Source organism: Telmatherina bonti (genome assembly GCF_933228915.1).
Source record: "Telmatherina bonti genome assembly, chromosome: 12".
NCBI classification, from domain to species: domain Eukaryota; kingdom Metazoa; phylum Chordata; class Actinopteri; order Atheriniformes; family Telmatherinidae; genus Telmatherina; species Telmatherina bonti.
The window spans coordinates 4,003,649-4,022,850 of NC_136610.1; the positions used below are offsets into that span (position 1 = coordinate 4,003,649).

Below are 19,202 nucleotides of genomic sequence, written 5' to 3' on the forward strand. Positions count from 1 at the left end.
CCAAAACCCCATTCCGACCTTATACAGCTTCCCAGGAGTAAGAATTAAACAACACAAAAACACTTCTGGGGTTAATCGTGACAACCTCATAAAAATAAAAACAATGGATCTAATAAAATCTGAAAATAAGACAATAAAGTGTGGCCTACTGAATATCAGGTCCCTCCCAAATAAGTCTTAATGAGTCAATGACTTGATAGGTGATCACCACATTGATTTATTCTGTCTTACGGAAACCTGGTTACAGCAAGAGGATTATGTTAGTATTAATGAAGCTACGCCAGCTAACTATTTAAACTTTCACATTCCTAGAACTACAGGCAGAGGAGGAGGTGTTGCAGCTATCTTTAAGTCAGAATTTTTAAATAATCCTAAGCACAAAACTAACTATAAATCCTTTGAATTCCTGACATTAAATTTATCTCATCCAAAATGGAATTCAGAGAAACCGCTCCTTTTAGCATTAGTGTATCGCCCACCTGGACCTTACTCCGAGTTTCTGACCGAATTCTCTGATCTCTTGTCTGAGTTAGTGCTGACTACTGATAAGGTCATTGTACTAGGTGATTTTAATATTCATGTTGACGATGAAAATGATAGTTTAAACATTTCCTTTAGCTCTATTCTAAACTCAATTGGGTTTTCACAAAATGTCAATGGAGCCACTCACTCTCATGGCCATACTCTTGATCTTGTTCTAACATATGGTATTGAGACTGATAAGCTCAAAGTATTTCCTCAAAACCCTGTCTTGTCCGATCACTTCTTATTAACCTTTGAATTCACTTTATTTGATTACTCACTGACCAAAAATAAATTCTACTATAGTAGATGTTTATCAGACAATAATATTACAAAATTTAAACAATCAATTGAATCAATTTTTTCACCTCTACCATGTGTTAGCATGACTGCGAGTCCCCCTTTAAGCCTTACTCCTGCTCAGATTGATCAACATGCTGATACTATAACAGCTTCAATGCGTACAACCTTGGATGATGTTGCTCCCCTAAAGAAGAAGAAATTAGGTAAGATTATGGAGGCTCCCTGGTTTAATTCCCAGCTTCGAGCTCTAAAACAGGCATCAAGGCGTTTGGAAAACAGGTGGCGTTCATCAGGACTAGAGGAGTCTCACTTAACCTGGAAAGAAAGTTTAATCGTATACAAAAAAGCCTTACGTACGGCAGGAACAGCTTATTATTCATCATTGATAGAGGAAAACAAAAACAACCCTCGGTTTCTTTTCAGCACTGTAGCTAGGCTTACTAGGAGCCGGAGCGCTGTGGAGCCATGTATTCCTTTCTCACTTAGCTGTGATGATTTCATGTATTTTTTCAGGAATAAAATTGACACTATTAGAGATCAAATTCACAATACTCTTCCTTCTACCTATAATGTTGAGCCTGTTGTGGTCTCCGAAGCATCCTTAGAACCAGGATCTGACTTGTGTCTAAATAGTTTCTGTCCTGTCCAACCCTCTGAATTAACTAAAATAATAGTTTCATCTAAACCATCCACCTGTATCTTAGACCCTCTCCCAACGAGCCTCTTTAAGGACATTTTCCCTTTAATTAATACATCACTACTAAGTCTTATCAATATGTCTTTAGTGACAGGATATGTACCACAATAATTTAAAACTGCTGTAATCAAGCCTTTACTTAAAAAGCAATCTCTGGATCCAGAGGTGATAGCAAATTATAGACCTATATCTAACCTCCCGTTTATGTCCAAAATTCTGGAGAAAATAGTTTCCGCTCAGCTACATGCCCACCTGAGCAGAAATAATTTATGCGAGGAGTTTCAGTCAGGATTTAGAGCTCATCATAGCACTGAGACAGCATTGGTGAAAGTTACTAATGGCCTTCTTATGGCCTCAGACAAAGGACTTGTGTCCGTACTTATCTTGCTTGATCTTAGTGCTGCATTTGATACAGTCGATCATAACATTCTGTTACAAAGACTAGAACAGGTGATTGGAATTACAGGTACAGCGTTAAGCTGGTTTAAATCATATTTATCTGATAGACTTCAGTTCGTTCATGTAAATGACAAGTCCTCCTCCCAAACTACAGTAAGTCATGGAGTTCCTCAAGGTTCTGTACTTGGACCAATACTCTTCACGCTATATATGCTCCCTTTAGGCAAAATTATTAGACAGCATGGAATAAACTTTCATTGTTATGCAGATGATACTCAACTATACTTATCCTTTAAACCAGATGGAATAAATCAGCCCAATAGGCTACAAAATTGTCTCATAGACATAAAGACTTGGATGTCTAGAAATTTTCTCCTCTTAAACTCAGATAAGACTGAAGTAATTCTCGTTGGATCTGAAAAACTCAGAGCTAAATTTTCCGGTTTTGTAATGAACCTGGATGGCATTACTTTAGCTTCCAGTGCTACAGTGAGAAACCTTGGAGTAATATTTGACCCTGACCTGTCCTTTGGCCCACATATTAAGCAGGTTACTAAAACAGCCTTCTTTCATTTACGTAATATAGCCAAAATTAGGGACATTCTGTCTCAGAGTGATGCAGAAAAACTGGTTCACGCTTTTGTTACTTCGAGACTAGATTACTGTAACTTTCTATTACTGGGCTGTCCTAAATATGCCCTGAAAAGCCTTCAGCTGATCCAGAATTCTGCAGCCAGAGTCCTGACCAGATCCAGCAGGAGAGATCATATTTCTCCAGTTTTAGCCTCTCTTCATTGGCTGCCTGTTGAATCTAGAATAGAATTTAAAATCCTTCTCCTTACATATAAAGCCCTCCACAACCAGGCACCACTATATATCAAAGACCTCATTGTTCCTTATATACCAAGCAGAGTACTTCGTTCGCAGACTGCAGGCTTACTTGTGGTTCCTAGAGTCTCAAAGAGCCGAGCAGGAGGCAGAGCCTTTGGTTATCAGGCCCCTCTCTTATGGAATAAGCTCCCAGTTAGTGTTAGGGAAGCAGACACCCTCCCCACCTTTAAGACTAGGCTGAAGACTTATCTTTTTGATAAGTCCTATAGCTAGGGATGGTTAGCATCCCTTAGTTATGCTGCTATAGGTTTAGACTGCTGAGGGACATTTCCTGATACACTGAGCTTCTTTCTTTTTCTCTTTATCTCTTTCTTTTACCCCCCCCCCCCCCATAACAGTGTTGCATCATTAACATGTATGTCTCCTGTCTCAGCAGGTCTCCCTGGCCGGGAGTAGCAGTTCCTGTTGTCTGTTGTCTTTCTGTCCTCTTCCCCCCACACAGCAGAGGCAGATGGCTGCCTGTCCTGAGCCGGAGGTTTCCTTCCTGTTAAAAGGGAGGTTTTTCCTTCCCACTGTTGCCAGTGTGCTTGCTCAGGATGGGAGATTGAGTTGGACTCAACTCAATCTGTTGGTTTCCTTATATAGGCTATTATGAATTGGCCTTCATTATGTTTTCCCCTCTGTCTGTAAAGCGTCTTGAGATGGCATTGCCTTGATTTGACGCTATATAAATAAAGTTGAATTGAATTGAATTGAATGCCCAACATGCCCAACATGCCCAACACGTCCAACATCCCCAACATGCCCAACATGCCCAACACGTCCAACATCCCCAACATGCCCAACATTCCCAACACGTCCAACATCCCCAACATGCCCAACATGCCCAACACGTCCAACATCCCCAACATGCCCAACATTCCCAACATCCCCAACATGCCCAACATCCCCAACACGCCCAACATGCCCAACATCCCCAATATCCCCAACATGCCCAACATCCCCAACACGCCCAACATCCCCAACATGCCCAACATCCTCAACACGCCCAACATCCCCAACATGCCCAACATCCCCAACATGCCCAACATTCCCAACATGCCCAACATGCCCAACACGCCCTACATCCCCAACATGCCCAACATGGCCAACATCCCTAACACACCCAACACGCCCAGCATCCCCAACACACTTGTACTCTGGTTTTACTGGGATTTGATGGCTGGAAATAAGTGACCCAGTGTTCCATGCTCATGGAGCACCTCTCACTGACCACATGGACACAGTGTCTCCTCCCTTTGGACTTATTTACACCAGGACAGTCTGAGAACCTCAGGTCAAATTTTTCTTTAGTTTGGTTTGCTTCAACACTCCACTTTATTCAAGCAGACCAAACTACCCTGACAACAAAATGCAGCTACACCAACTTCTCAGTCAGTGGCGACATTCCCCAAACCTCTTAATTGAAAGAAGGAAGAAAAAAACCTAAGTCATTGAAACATGACTGAAAATAGCTTAATCACCACAAGTAAACAATACAGCAACAGTAGATCCATTTATGCTCTACACTAAAAATGGATACAAAGCCCATCTCTTCCATCCTTTATGTGTGGAATTTAGTCCATGTCTCAGACTCTTACTGATGAGGGCCTTTGGAAACTGTGGGGACAGTATTGAGCTATATTGCTGATGTGGAATCAGTGAAAAGAACAAACAAGAAGAAGCTGTATTGAATGGCCACACAGTCTATTATGTCTCTTTTTGAGAATGAACATTATCATGATCTCCTCCACCTGATGTCAGAACATGGAGGTGAACTCTGAACTCTGCACTGCCCCTCTGGTGGATTTATTCTGTAACAACCCTGCCAACATAAACTGCCCTGGATCATAAGAGATGTTCAAAGCAGGCATATGTAAAAACATACTAAAAGGGACAATAAAACCAAAAGAAACACAGGATGATGTTTCTGTAGGATGGAGGGCAGTGGTGCTTGATGGCTGGAGTTGAGTAACACTGGTTTACAACGATGACAGCACAGGACCGTAGCATCGCTTTTTCACTACCAAACTAAAAATGAACCAATATTTTCTATGAAGTGGTAAAATGTTTCATATGAACATCTGATATGTCGTCTATCTTCCATTATGAATAAAACATGGTTTAAAGAGATTAGGAAACAATTGCATTTTATGTTTTTTGGTGTCCCGGCTAGTTTAGATTGTATTTACCTTTGTGGATTAACTTGAAGCAGACTGGTGAATAAAAGACAGATTCGGTGAAGACTTCCTGTAAATGAGATAAAATCGCATCTTTTTATTGGGTCTGAAAAGACAGATTGCATTTTCATTTCATGTAGACTTTGCAGTGTGTTTCTGTGTCCATGTGAATGAGAGGCAGACAGATACTCTGTGTGTTTCAAGTGAATATTACATTTGTAGACATGGCTGTACTTTGCTCTTCCATGTGGAACCCTAGAATGTCAGAGCACTGACAGGGACGGAAGAGATACTGTGGAGGGAATAAATGTGTGTGTGTGTCATCAGGTATTAGTCTAAATCTCTGAGGACTATACAGTTCTGAGCATATTGGTCTCTTAATCCAGCACCTGTTATTAAGAAGACAGAATTAACTGAGGCTGAAATGCTCAAACATTTACAGCTTAACTGTTCATATTAAATTTGTGACGGCAGGAGAGATAGAGGTGAGTTTTAACATCCTCTCTGCTGGTCAGTGATGTTGATCCATCACCTCTATCGATCCATTTCAGAAAACCTCCCAAAAGATGAAAACAACACTTAACAAGGTCATTGCGTAAATGCAAAAGTAGAAAACATTTAACAATTTAAAATAGATTTCAGAGACACTTTTGGTTTGTCAGCTCATCATCAGGTGGTGCAGGAAGTAAGGAACCCTCTCCAGTCTGATTACCTTGAACAACATCCAGCCTCACCTCCTCCAGGAGACACTGATCACCCTGATGTGGATTCTGTCCTTCTGGAAATGGACCAGCTGATAGACCTTAGTTTGTTAGGTCGGGAAGCAGTGAGCAGTAGTGCCACGGAGGACCGTTTATATTCCTGACAGGGTGAAAAGCCAAAGCAGGACAGAAAGATGCAGATTGCATGAATGTTAAATCTCTGCCACCTCATTAAAACACAACTAAATCTAATGATAAACAGGTGTATATTATACGGAATTATGCCCTTCTGAGTTTACCAAATCCTCTATCAGTTTCAACAGGTGATGGCCAACACTGACCACAGATCATCGATGTCAACCATGTGCATGAGTGTGTTCCAGCTGATCTGGAGCATGGCTTCTTTTCATTTAGAAACATGACAATGTTGTGAGCTGTGTTAGGAAGACCAATAATCCCGACAGATCCGAGGACAGTCTATATCGTAGCACAGAGGAGTCTGCAGCCTAATCACTACTCTGCTGTGTGCTCATTACAGAGCCGAGCTGAGAACTCGCCTGGTATGCAGCTCCAATCACCTTCTCCTTTAATAATTCAGTCCAGCTGATAAATGAATGGAATAACTTCCTGCTTTCTTCGGATGCTGGAGATGTCACTGATGAACTGAGTTTTCCTCCTCCAGAGGAAAATATCCCTGCTAAACCTCTGTTCAGATTCAGCATCAGTATGAGTCTCAGTGTGCACATACAACGAATTTATCCTGTGCTGGAGGGCAAAACAAAGACAACACAAACACACACAAATTGTATTTTCAAATCTTAAAAGTATAAAATGTTACACATTTAAGATGTGAGGTGCAGAATCCAGATGGACCATTGCCTCCTGTCAGAGGGGAGAGGCATCCATGGAAGGATCGGCCAGGAGGCTCCACGATGAAGCTACTGATGATGATCAGCAGTTGGCAACTAAATGTGGCCTCAGTCCAAATTACATATATGTGTGTGCGTGAGACTGTGTGCGACTGTGTGCGACTGTGTGCGTGTGTGGGAGTGTATATGACTTAACATGATACTATACTATACACAACACCAGTTGTAATACATCATACAATATGACAAGACAAAACACCATGTTTATGATACGGCACGATGCAACTCAACATGTTACAACATGACACGATGTGTTGGAATTAGACACAACATGACACAACACACAATATTCTACAATGTGATACTATATGACATGATAGGAGGAAGTAAAATACAATTCAAAACAACGCTTGTGGGGACACTTCCTTGTCCCAAGATGGAAACAGACTTTATTTATGATGCTTTGCATTAGAACATCCATACGCCATACAACACAATAACATCAACAATGATCCACATAACAGGAATAACAAATATATTTCACAATATCGATGAGAAGAACATCAGAAATTATAGCAATAAAAGAAGATACTATTCCATGACCCCCAACAACCCAAGACTTACTGCACAATCTGTGAGGCCATGAAAGACATTAGAAATGATTTAAAACGGAGCTTACTGCTAGGGCTGTTCTCATAAGTTTTTGTCTCAATTAGATATGAGTCCTATGTTTTGGGAGCCAATTCAATTTAAATTGCGATTCTCATGATTCCTCAAAATTGCTGAAGTTTGTAGACTGAAAACAAACAAAAAAAAAAGTACAAAACTTTTTTTGCTGGTCCTTCGATTCTTGCCTTGGTCTTGATTTAGATTAGTAAAACACAATAGCTAGGCCATCATTCTGCTGTCCAAGAAGACAAGTAAAAAGATCAATAAAAACAATAAAAATAACAATAAATTTCATAATGGATTATTTATTTATTTTGAAAAAAAAATATTTTCTTTGTTAAAAAAATCAATTTTAAAATTGTGAAGCCAAAAATCCTGATATTAGATTTTTTTTTTATTAGATTTTCTCACCCCTACATATTGCTAGTCTTGCTCCTACAGTGTGTTTTACAACTTTTTGTTTAGAGTATTATTGTATCCTTCATTTGCCGGCTCCTGCTGGTTATCTACTTGAATCCTCCTTTGACATCACCATGGTCAGACCTGGATCCAGTTGGTTAGCCTTCCCGGAGCTAACAGGTTCACCTGGCACTTTCAAACTTCTTCCACAGAGTTCCTGACAGCTCAAGTCTTTCCTGTGAGTCTTCTGAGCGCTCGACTAACTCTAGAGCTTCTCTAAAATGCTCCATTCTGTCTTTTTCTGCCAAGTTACTTCATCATATTAGCAGCCATGCATCATCTAGCTGCCAGGATGTGAGGAGAGTGGATTCCATATGTTAAGCCTGGGGCATTGTTGCTATTTTCTCTCTTCTGTAATCTCAGTTGCTTTCTAACTTTTGCTATCACACAAATAACCATTCACAGTAACTTTTTAATTATCTTTTTATGCTGATTTCTTGCCATCAAGCCTTTGGGACTTGCTTATGCAAAACAATTAGCTGTTGCTGCTTGTTTTCTGTATCTTATCTGAGGAGAGCTGGTGCCTCCTGGGTGATATATTACTCTTTTCCCTTTTCTTCTCTTCTATCTTTCTTTTCTTCTTTTTTCTTCCCATTGGTCAGTTTTTTATTAAAAATATTCCCTCTGTTGCTCCCTTTATAATCTGTTTCCTGTCTTTCTTTTACAATGATTTGGTTCTTTCTTTCCTTCTACAGTCAGCTTTTCCAGGCAGGCACCCCACCTATCCCAAGTAGTAGTAGGACAAGTTAACCCATTTCAGCCTCTGTGATCTAGTAGAGGTGAATTCATCTCGTTTATCCTGACCAGCAGAAAAGTTCAAATTTGTTCGCTTAACAAACAACTAGAAGGAGGAGTGGTAGGCTATTTTATGTTTATGTTTCTTTCGCTCAAACGTGAAATTACCCATGAACATTTGCATTTACTGATTTCAACATTATGTGCACAGACAATCCATTAGCAGCTTAACCATGGCTAAAAGTGAAGATTGTTGGTAAACCCCAAATCCAAAATGCTTCATGACTGAAAGACATGAGCTTCTTGTTAAACCTCAAGAACTTAAAAAGATTTTAAGGACATGTAGCATGGGTGTCGACTATCACCACTAGCTGTGCCGACAGACCAGTTCCAGGTTCCAAGGAGTGGACAATAAAATAAGTAAACCAGAGATTATGGCTATAAATACAATTTTAAAAAAGGCAGTTTAATTTAACAATAAGAGAAATGGCAACACACACAAAAGAACATTGAAAAAAAGAAAAAAAGAAAAATCAAATAAACCCTCCTGCAGGTTCTAATGGAAAGGTATAGTAACCAGTAAGCACAATCCACCCTTTTTTGTTGTTTCTCCTTGGTTGAAAATTAAGTAAGGGATAATGCCTGACGAGGTATCCATTATCAGAAATTAATGGACGACATGGAGGCGTTAACCGTCTGATGCTTTGCAACATTTTAGATCTCCTGTTTGTTTTCCTCAGTTGATTCTTTTCTTCCCGTTCCCCCACAGATTGCTGCTGAATGCAGCAAGAAGATAGCCTCCCTGGTGTGATGAAAAAGATGAAACCAAAGCTGTTAGATCTCGGTCTGGCCCCCCATTTTGAATCATGTCCACACGTAGCGCATGTCACGATGAATCTTTGCTCTGACTTGGTTTCTGGTCGAGCAAACCAAAAACTTGACCTGTATAACAGGTCATAAGATAATAAATTATTTTTAGTTGTCCAACAACACTAACAAGGTTTTACATTCCTTGCAGTCTTAACATTACAGCTGCAGTGTACAGTAAACTGAAATTCACACTGGAGCGGCCTGAATAAACTCACTGCTCACTTTTCCCCACAAGTACTGAAAACATTTCATTTAAACAATGCACATATGCTCATATAATAGTCATTGACGATGGTTACTCTTCAACATACTGAAAATAATAATTACAAAACAGTTAATGGAAATTTTCTTTGAATAAAGCTATGCTGCTAGCATCAGCTCTCCAGTACTTCCCAATTAGCATTTGAACAGAACAGCATAATAAAAACACAATAAAACAACATCTATTCCCCCTTTGGTCTCCTCCAGGTAAGAAGCGGTTTATAAAGTTTAAATCAGCTTTTTACACGTTGTTCATTACCGCTTGCTCTTGCCTTTTCTTACTCTGCTCTCCTTCATGTCTCTGCCTCTGCAGCGCCATGTAGCTGCTGTTGCTAGTCTCTAAAAGGGGCAGTGACATGTTTCCCTAAGAGCACAGTTATAGTCCTATGTGTTAAATAGCTGTTTCCAATAATGCTTTATAGGATTGAACAATCTAAATCCCCAATAAATTTAACCTCAACTTATTTAATCTATTAGTGCATCTCATTGAGTTACAGACATAGATCTATATATACTGTGGCTTGCAAAAGTATTCATACCCCTGAAGTTTTCCACATTTTGACACATTACATGCCACAAACAAATATATTTTATTGGAATTTTATGAAAAAGACCAACACGAAGTTTCACACAATTCTGAAGTTCAGTGAAGTATACACATGATTTGATCTTTGTCACAAATAAAAAAACTGAAAAGTGCAGTGTACAAAAGTATTCAGTGCCCCTGAGTCAATAATTGTGGAACCTTCTTTAGCTGCAATTACAGTTGCAAGTTTTTTGGGGTTCGTCTCTACCAGCGTTGCACATCTAGAGACAGATATTTGCCCATTCTTCTTTGCAAAACAACTCAAGCTCAGTCTGGTTAGATGGAGAGTGTTTGTGAACGGCGGTTTTCAGATCTTGCCACAGATCCTTGATGGGATTTAGGTCTGGACTCTGACTGGGCCGTTCCAACACATGAATATGTTTGGTTTTAAATCATCGTAGTCATGGCTTTACGTTTAGGGTTGTTGTCTTTTAGGCAGGTGGACCTCTGCCCCAGTCGCAAGTCTTTTGCCCTGTATTTGGCTCCATCCATCTTCCCATCAACTCTGACCAACTCTCCTGTCCCTTCTGAAGAGAAGCACACCCAGAACATGAAGCTACCACCAACCATGTTTGACAGTGGGGATGGTGTGTTCAGGGTGATGTGCAGTGTTAGGTTTCCACCTGTAGCGTATTATCATTAACATTAACCTGGGATCCAGTGTCGGAGTGACAGTGGGTGTTTTAATGATTAATTCTCTGTGTCCTTAGACAAGTGGACGATCTCGGGGCACCACCCAGTCAGGCAGGGAATACCGTAATATGACAATGATATTTGTCTAATAACAGATAACCATCAGTCTCAAAATACGCTTACTGTAAGTTCTTGTCAGAGGGAACAAATCGCTTCCTTAAAGATTGATCACGCTACCACGACTTCTTAAGATATAACACACTTTATTAAAAACCACACCGGTTAAAATCATCAGGCACAAATGAAATTAATAATGTAAACCAGAAATAGCGTCAGCAAACATCAAAACTGAATTAGCCAAGATGAGAGAGAGGGAGAGAGAGAGAGAGAGAGAGAGAGAGAGAGAGAGAGAGCCAGCGAGAGAGAGAGTATGGAAGCTCGAGCCGAGCCAACAACAAAAATGTAAAATAAAATTATTAAATTAAAGTTGTGTAAGCAGCTTACATAACTTACACAACTAGGAAGGTTGGAAAGATGGCAAGTCTAATGAAGTTAACTAACTATGTCAGGGTAGACTATCAGGCGGATACTGGGGGGAATGGATTTAAAAAGGGCAGCTTCTGCTAAGACACCAGCTGGATCAGAGACAGTGGAATAATGGGTCAGCCTTACTTCAGTGCCTTGGTGGTCGAGAACCTGAACCTTGGGTCCAGTGGGCAAGGATATAGTGGTCGTTCTGATACTTGTCCAAAGGGGACCTCCACAGAAGTCAGGAGGTCGCCTGGAACCGCCTGGTTCAACGTCTGAAGCTGGACCCAACTCCGATTAGAATCCACGGGTCACGGGTGCCGGCAAAGTCCTGGGATCAGCTCTGGGCTGAAGTTTTCGTGTCTCTGACCAGGTTTTGGGGGCCATGAAGCTGGGTGTCTCTCACCAGCCTTTGGTGATTGAGACCTATAAATGGTAGCACCATGAACAGAGTGAGACTGGGCTCCTTCTAACTCCATGTGTGCTGAGTCAGTGTTAACAGCTAGAACCGTGGCGGGTTCTGTGGGTATAGGCCGTCGCTGTTGTCTCTGGAACGCCAGCGCCGCCCACTCCCGAAGTTGTGTGATGGTTGTAGTGTGCGGATTAGCCAGAACTCCGAGGTGATGGCTAGTGGCAGGATGGAGATTCTGCACAAAGAGGGATTTAAAGTTCTCATCCTCTTCCATACCAGGCTCATTCTTCGAACTGAAGAAGGCGTTCAGAAGGCGATGGTAATATTACTCTGGGACTTCGTGTCTGCCCTGCTTTACAGCGATGGCGACTGACAGACCCGATTGGGGGAAGTCATTAGAAAATTCTTTTTCTAATGCCTGGCAGAGAGCAGCATAGTCGGTGCGAACACGTTCAGTCTGTCTCTCTATGAACTTGCTAACCTCGCGGTTTGCTGTCAGTTTGATCAAGTAGATACGATCATAAATAGAAGCATGTGGGTATCTTCTCAGATAAAAATCAATGTCATTCAAGTAAGACTTGGTGTCATGTGACCCACCCGGTTTGGGTTCAAACCGCAGGATGTTCTGAGAGATCTTATCCAGGTTGGATGGACCCTGTTGGAAGTGAGGTACAGGTGGGTGAGCAGGTGGATCCAGTATGGCTGGACCTGGAGATGTCCTTTCATACTTGAAAGGAGTGTTTGGAATGAAAGTTCCAGAAGTGAAAGGAGGTCCACCAGAAGCACCTGAGTCAATGAGAAGCCCTCTTTCCTCCTGTGAGGATGCCTTAGTGGCCTGATGTAGCTTACAACGAAGCTCTATGAGTTCGGTTGCTAAGCGGTTATTCTGCTTATCTGCAGAGCGGGCCTCATCCCTAGCAGTGTTAAGCTGCTCCTGCAAAGATGGAATCTGTTGCTGTTTTGCATCTAAATGCCTTTCATAGGCGTTATCTTCAAGAGTCAGGTCCTGGACCTTGTCCAGTGCTTCCTGGAGGGGCTGACTCGAAGTCTCTTGGGCTTGATTCACTTCATCCAGCTGTGTCTCAATTGCCACTAATGTTCGTTTAGTGTTCTGCAACTCCTGTTCCAGGGCGTCATTCTGTGCCCTGAGTTCAGTGTTCTCTTTTGTCAGAGAACCCACCTTGTCAGCAAGCTCTGTGTTTCGAGCTTTATTTTGAGCAGCTACTTCAAGTTGGTTTTGAAAAAATTTATTTTCTTCAATAACCTGTGTGAGTTTCTGCCGTTGACTCTTAAGTTTTGCAGCAGTCTGTTTGACTACTTGATGTGCTTGTCTTAACTGGGCGAACAGAACTGTGGAGAGGCTGCCTAACATTTTAGTTAGAGCCTTATCTTTGGGGGCCTTAGCCTCCACCTGAGCTACCAAATCATCCATGATTTGATAGCTCAGGTGGGTAGATTGCAGGTGATTTGGATCGGTGCCTAAAACGTTATCCATGTAACCTGGTAAAATTTCAAAAGTTAAGTCCCGGATTATCTGCTCTTCAGCCTGAAAATCATGTCCCCGATGGGAGAGTGCAGACTGAACAGATGTCATGTTAGTGGGAATAAATGGTACCAAGAACGACAAAAGTAACAGCAAGTTGGATTTCTTTACCAGGCACCAGTGTAGCCCAGTAAACAATTGTTAGCAGCGTCAAGCTAGTGTTGTTAACACCTAAATAAATCAAAGTGAAACAAGTGAGGCTGAACAAATTCAAAGTCACTATTTGTTAGGTATTTGTGGCTTAACTTAGTAAATGACCTCAAGGATTAGAAATTAAATGAATAATAATTAAAAAAAAATAAATAAATAAAAAAAATTCAAGTTCAATGAGTAATCTTAATTAAAATACAAAAGCTTTATTTTAATTCAAAAGTGGGTGAAAACAGTCAATTGTTAAACAACTTTGCATTACTAGTTGCACACCAAGTCAAATCACTATTTTTGTAATTACACCCAGTGGCCAGAGGTGGTGCGTGGTGCTTGAGCACGGTTCAAGGTGTAAGTACACTAATCCCCCACATGATGGAGGCAGAACTGCCTGAACACAGTTTCACGTGCAGTAAGTCGCCACTAGATGGCGTCAGATTTCTATGAGTCAAGAGGGGGATTCCCCGTGACTGAAGGCCGCAAGCTGACGTCAGCTGTGACGTTTAGCTCCGCCCCCCGAGTGTCCCCCGCTGTAATGGAGAATTACCGTTAGTACCTCAGAGAATTAAGTTATATTCACTTCTTCAACAGTTTACAGCACAGCAGGGCACAGCGGCCACAAAAATGTTTTATCCACACAGCTTCTGTCGTGGCAATCAAAGCAAGCTCTTGCCTCGCAAAACTTTCCTCTTGTTGTGTTCAGCGACACGGCAGCTATCAGCAGACTGGCAGCGGTCTGCAGCACAAAAGCATTTAACTCAGCTTCACTTCTGAGCAACTGTCCCTTTTCCTAAGGGATTTAAAACCAATCTACATGCAGGAACCCGCTGCATGGATCTTATACGCTTCCAGCTGTGTTCATGGTGGAACAAACAACTTTCTCATTCGATCCGGGTAGCTACTCCTGGGTGAGGTGGAGGTTCTGAGCCAAATAAAATTACCTGGAACACGCAGGTTAATTAATCTGCACTCAGAGTGGATCAAATCTATGCTGGAACACGCAGCTATAAATTTTCCACAATGGTTGGAAATCTGTCCTTTTTCCATAAAGGCCAGATTTGTGGAATGCACGCCCAATAGTTGTCCTGTGGACAGATTCCCCTACCTGAGCTTTTGGATCTCTGCAGTTCGTCCAGACTCACCATGGGCTCCATCTCTTGTCAGTGCTTTCCTTGTTCGACCTGCAAGTTTAGGTGGACAGCCGAGTCTTGGTAGGTTTGGCGTTGTGGCGTACTCTTTCCATTTACGGACAATGGATTGAACGGTGCTCCGTGAGATATTCAAAGCTTGGGAAATCTTTTTTATAGCCTTACCCTGCTTTAAACTTCTCCACAAGTTTATCTCTGACTTGTCTGGGGTGTTCCTTGGACTTCATGGTCGGTTTGTTCCCCAACATTCTCCTAACAAACCTCTGAGACGTCACAGAACAGCTGGATTGTACTGAGATTAGATTACACACAAGTGTACTCTATTTAGTCATTATGCCATGCTGTCATACAATCATTATCTGTGTTCCCAGATTATTCATGTACATCCTGCTACACTGTCAGACTATCAATTCTATTCTATTCTATTCTGTTCTATTCTATTCTACAGTCATTTAGCAGACCTTTTATCCAAAACGACTTTCATATGACCCTGCCTTTTGCCCAAAGACTGCTGGGATGGGCTCCCACTTCCGTCGGACTAAGCGGTTAGGATAATGAATGAATGACTTACATATGAGTGAGAACAACACAAGCCCAAAATCAAACAGTAGAGGACATCAGGTGCTAGTGGACTGTCCGCAGGACTTTATATAAAGTGCTACAGGCTCTTTTTTTTTTTCTCCCTTCCAACCCCAAAATATTACCTATATTAACGTACAAAGAATTAATGCTATAATGTTTGTTGCAAAGAACTGGGCAAAGTTCTCTAACTTCTCTGACAAATACATCTAAACTAAGTGTGGAAGTGCTCCTTGAAGAGCTGAGTCTCCATCTTGCTCTTACAAGTAAACAAGGACTCTGCAGAGCGGACAGAGTTTGGGAGATCATTCCACCATCGTGGCACAACAGAGGAAAATAGTTTGGCTGTCTATCTTATTCACGTACACCTTGGGGGTTTGAAGTGTGGCCTTTCTTTTTGCATGTTCTGTATGTGTAGCCGAGTAGCGGGTTCTCTTTGTGTGCTCTGGCTTCCTCACACCATCCAAAGATGTGCATGTTAGGTTACTTGGCCACTCTCATTGCTTCCTAGGCGTGTGAATGGCCCTCCTTGTCTCTGTGTCGGTGCTGTGATGGAACGACGATTTGTCCAGGGTCAATCTGCCTCCTGCCTGATGATTGCTGGGTTAGACTTCAGCTTCCCAGTGACCCTGAACTGGACTAATTGGTATCTTGATAATCAAGATGTGATGTTTGATTTCCTTCAGTTTAACAAAATCTTACACAATAACAACAATTATGACGATAATCACAATCATTTTCATGTAAACGGATCTGTAATTATACACTATCAGGTGGTATGTTGGCATTGATGTTTGACATGGTTTGGCATGGACCTCCTGATTTGCATAAGTACAGGGTGCTACGCTGCATGAAGCTAAAGTTAAATGCTGTAAGTAAAACTGTTTGTCAGTTTTTATGGAGTATTTATTGAGTCTGAGCGGTGATTGCTTTTCCAAAGTTCAGGCCACTTAAAAGACAAAGTTCGCATCAAGCTTCTTCCTTTCATCTTATTTATTTCTAAAGTCCAATAAGAACACATAGCAGATGTGTGTGTTGTTTTGCTTCTTTGGCTCCATTTTGTCCTTTAAATTGTGTCTTACAGCACAAGGGTATTATTTGCATATCATCATTCACGCAGGGAGGGTCACTGCAGTTTTGTTTGACATGCTGTCAGGGACCTATCAGCTGATGATGGAGTCTGTCAGTCATGCTCTCAACAAAATGAGACTCTTTGTGTGTGTCATGTTTTGTATGCAAGTGTGTGTTGGGATGTATTACAGGCCAGACTTCAACTCAATTGGATGAAACTGATAAAGGTGGTGGATTTCCTTCTTCTCTTACTTGCAAATAGATTGCAGTTTATTTCCACTTTGTCCTGACTGATGCAAAGTGACTGCTGGCTGTGGCCTGTTGGGGTGTGTGAGCCTGTAGAAGTCAGAGGAAAGTCAGGAGTTTTTGTTGTCAGGTGGGACAGACGACGGAGTCAAGGCCTTCATTCCAGCATGATTTGAAAGCAAGCATCAACATTTATCACCCCTGAGGTTTAAACCTTTTCCTCCATCGCAGCCTCCATATTACATATTTTATTATAAAAGATTTTTGCAGTGACATGATTATATTTTCTATATTGTCTCCATTACAAAAAATAGATCAAATTTCTTTTTATGAAGATTTACAGATACCCTGAATTCTTTTGTTTATCAAGTTTTACTTATATGTTATGAAAATAGTTTTAAGTTTATAAATGAGTTTTTCAGAACCAGTGATGCAAATGGAAATAGATAATCTAATACCAACATGTTTGGAATGAACATACTCTGTTTGGTAAAACATTATTATGCTAATGTCATATTTTCCAAAAAGCATCACAGGTTAAGTACAAATAACTAACTATTGTTTTGACATCAAATCCTATTGTCTTTTTGTGTGTGTGTGTGTGTGTGTGTGTGTGTGTGTGTGTGTAGGTGTCTTGTCAAGCATTTAGAGCAAGCAGAATGATGGTCTGGATGCTCTGTTCTGCTGAGCAAATTTACATGGCCAAGGGGAGCTTTATAGATAAAATGATCCCCTTGGTTTTCTGAATTCTTATTTTATTTTTCTATTTATTTTGCATTATTATTAGTACTGCTGGACCGGACCGGAGAGGATGGAAGAGAAAGAGAAATAAGAGAAAACAGAGAAAACACCTCAAAAAAGAAAAAGAGAGAGATAAAGAGAGAGATAAAAAAAACATACATATACACATATACACACTCGCCTGTATGAACACATATACATGTACACACACACACACACATACACACACAAGCCAACCTTAGATTCATATTCCCCCATGCAGGATGACTAAGCTATCAGCTGTCAGAAGCACCACAAACAAGTTAAATATGAATGAGAAACACAGAAAGAAAACCAGCTGCTGTTAGTAATGCTGCTGTGTCACATGCAGAACATACAGAGTGGAACGTGTTCAGAGAAGAGTGATCATGCCAATGTGACCCCGCCCACACAAAGGCAAAAGGGAGCCCAGGAGGACCCCTGAGACCCGGGCAACTGGCAGCCACCCCCAGGTACAGGCCCCAACCCCGGGGCCAGCCATGCACCCACCCAGGAGGTGGTGGGGGGGGCATGGCTGGACCGATGAGGATCGGCCCCGCCGGGCAATGGCCACCCAGGGCAGACAGGGTCCCAGGGCCCCAAGAGCCCAAAAGCAACCCCCCACCCCCACAGGCAGAGGGTCCTACCCATGCCAACAATCCCCAGACTGCCACCAAGTCAAAGCCAGGCCGTACCCCAGTGCACCAGCCACGCTAACTGGGCACAAGAACCCCCCCCCCCCCCCCCCCGAAAAATCCTGAAAACCTGCAGGATTGTGGCCTGGAGGACCGGAGCTGGACACCCCTGGCTTACAGCCTCCACTGTATAGCTCAAGGGTGCCAGGAGGAGGTGCTGTTGAGTAATTTTTATTAAGCAATGAAAAGCACCAAATGCCATCAGTTCAAATCGATATGCACTGTAGGAAACAGGAAATTATCACTTGAAAGATTAGATTAAAGACAACAATAATAACAGAAAGTGAAAAATAATAAACTAATTATTAAAATGGAATTATTACATTTATTTTTTTCTGCTTTGGGTGGGCACCACCTGCCCTGACTGCACACCAGTGCTCTTAGTTGATTTTATCAGAAGCTTTGAGCACAGTTAACCCCGCTGTCTTGATGGAAAGACTATAATACTGGGCTACCTGAGCCTGCTCTGGGTTCTCAACTAGAAATGAATATGTCCAGTTTGTTTGGTCCTTTTCAACCTCTCAAATGCATAAACAAGTCAAACAGCACGAAATTTTAAACAGAGAATTGAACATGATTTAATTAATAGATATGACGGAATCAGTGAGACTTGCTGAAAGCAATGTATATTGTGCATTATGATTGATGACAAGACGTGTTTTATTATCATGCTTAATGGTTTGTAATGTGTTTAGATCTCCTGATGAAATGCTGTGAATGTGTCAATATTCAAGTTATCACTGATGAAAAGGGATTTGGGCTGGATAAGTGAAGGAAACCTGACAGAAAACATTTAGAGCAGCAGTGAAGGTCCCTTTGGAAGAACATTACACAGAACTGCATGTAAAGCTGAAGACGTGACAAACGTCTGCTGGAGTTTTGTAAAAAATAAAAAAACTTTCCTAAATATGCAGTGTCTTTTCCAGCACATCATACTATTACATGCGCAGCAGCAGATGGGAAAATATCTCCAAGAAGAGCAACTAATCGCTCCGTTATGCACAAGTTCACACACAAGTTATTGCTTTCACTGCAAAGCCACTTTGCTGAGTGACTTGACCTATTTAGAAAGAAACTTTCTGTTTATCGAGACTTTAACTGTCTTCTGTGGAGGAGACGTTTTCAGAGATAATAAGATCTAATTATTAAGTAATGACTTCTGCAGCCTTGTGGATGACTTTCAGGTGCTTTCATCAGATACTTGCTTAAACATGATCCAGTGAAGCTTCTTACTGGTAAACACCATTTCCATTCGGTTTCTCCACATTGTCTTTTGTGCATGTTGTCCTGCACTTATCGACAGTCTTCTGCCTCTTTGCT

General features: G+C 41.4%; 1 protein-coding gene across 1 annotated transcript in view; it reads left to right on the forward strand.

The window, feature by feature from the left end:
- Positions 1-13,811: 13,811 nt before the first annotated feature.
- The window catches only part of slc7a11 (solute carrier family 7 member 11), a gene marked incomplete at its 5' end in the record, with an annotated part of 110,893 nt that continues 105,502 nt past the window's right edge, over positions 13,812-19,202 (forward strand). Inside the window, one exon of the mRNA XM_079249707.1 lies at positions 13,812-13,916. Coding sequence (XP_079105833.1) covers positions 13,812-13,916 — 105 coding nt within the window. The remainder of the gene's footprint in view (positions 13,917-19,202) is intronic.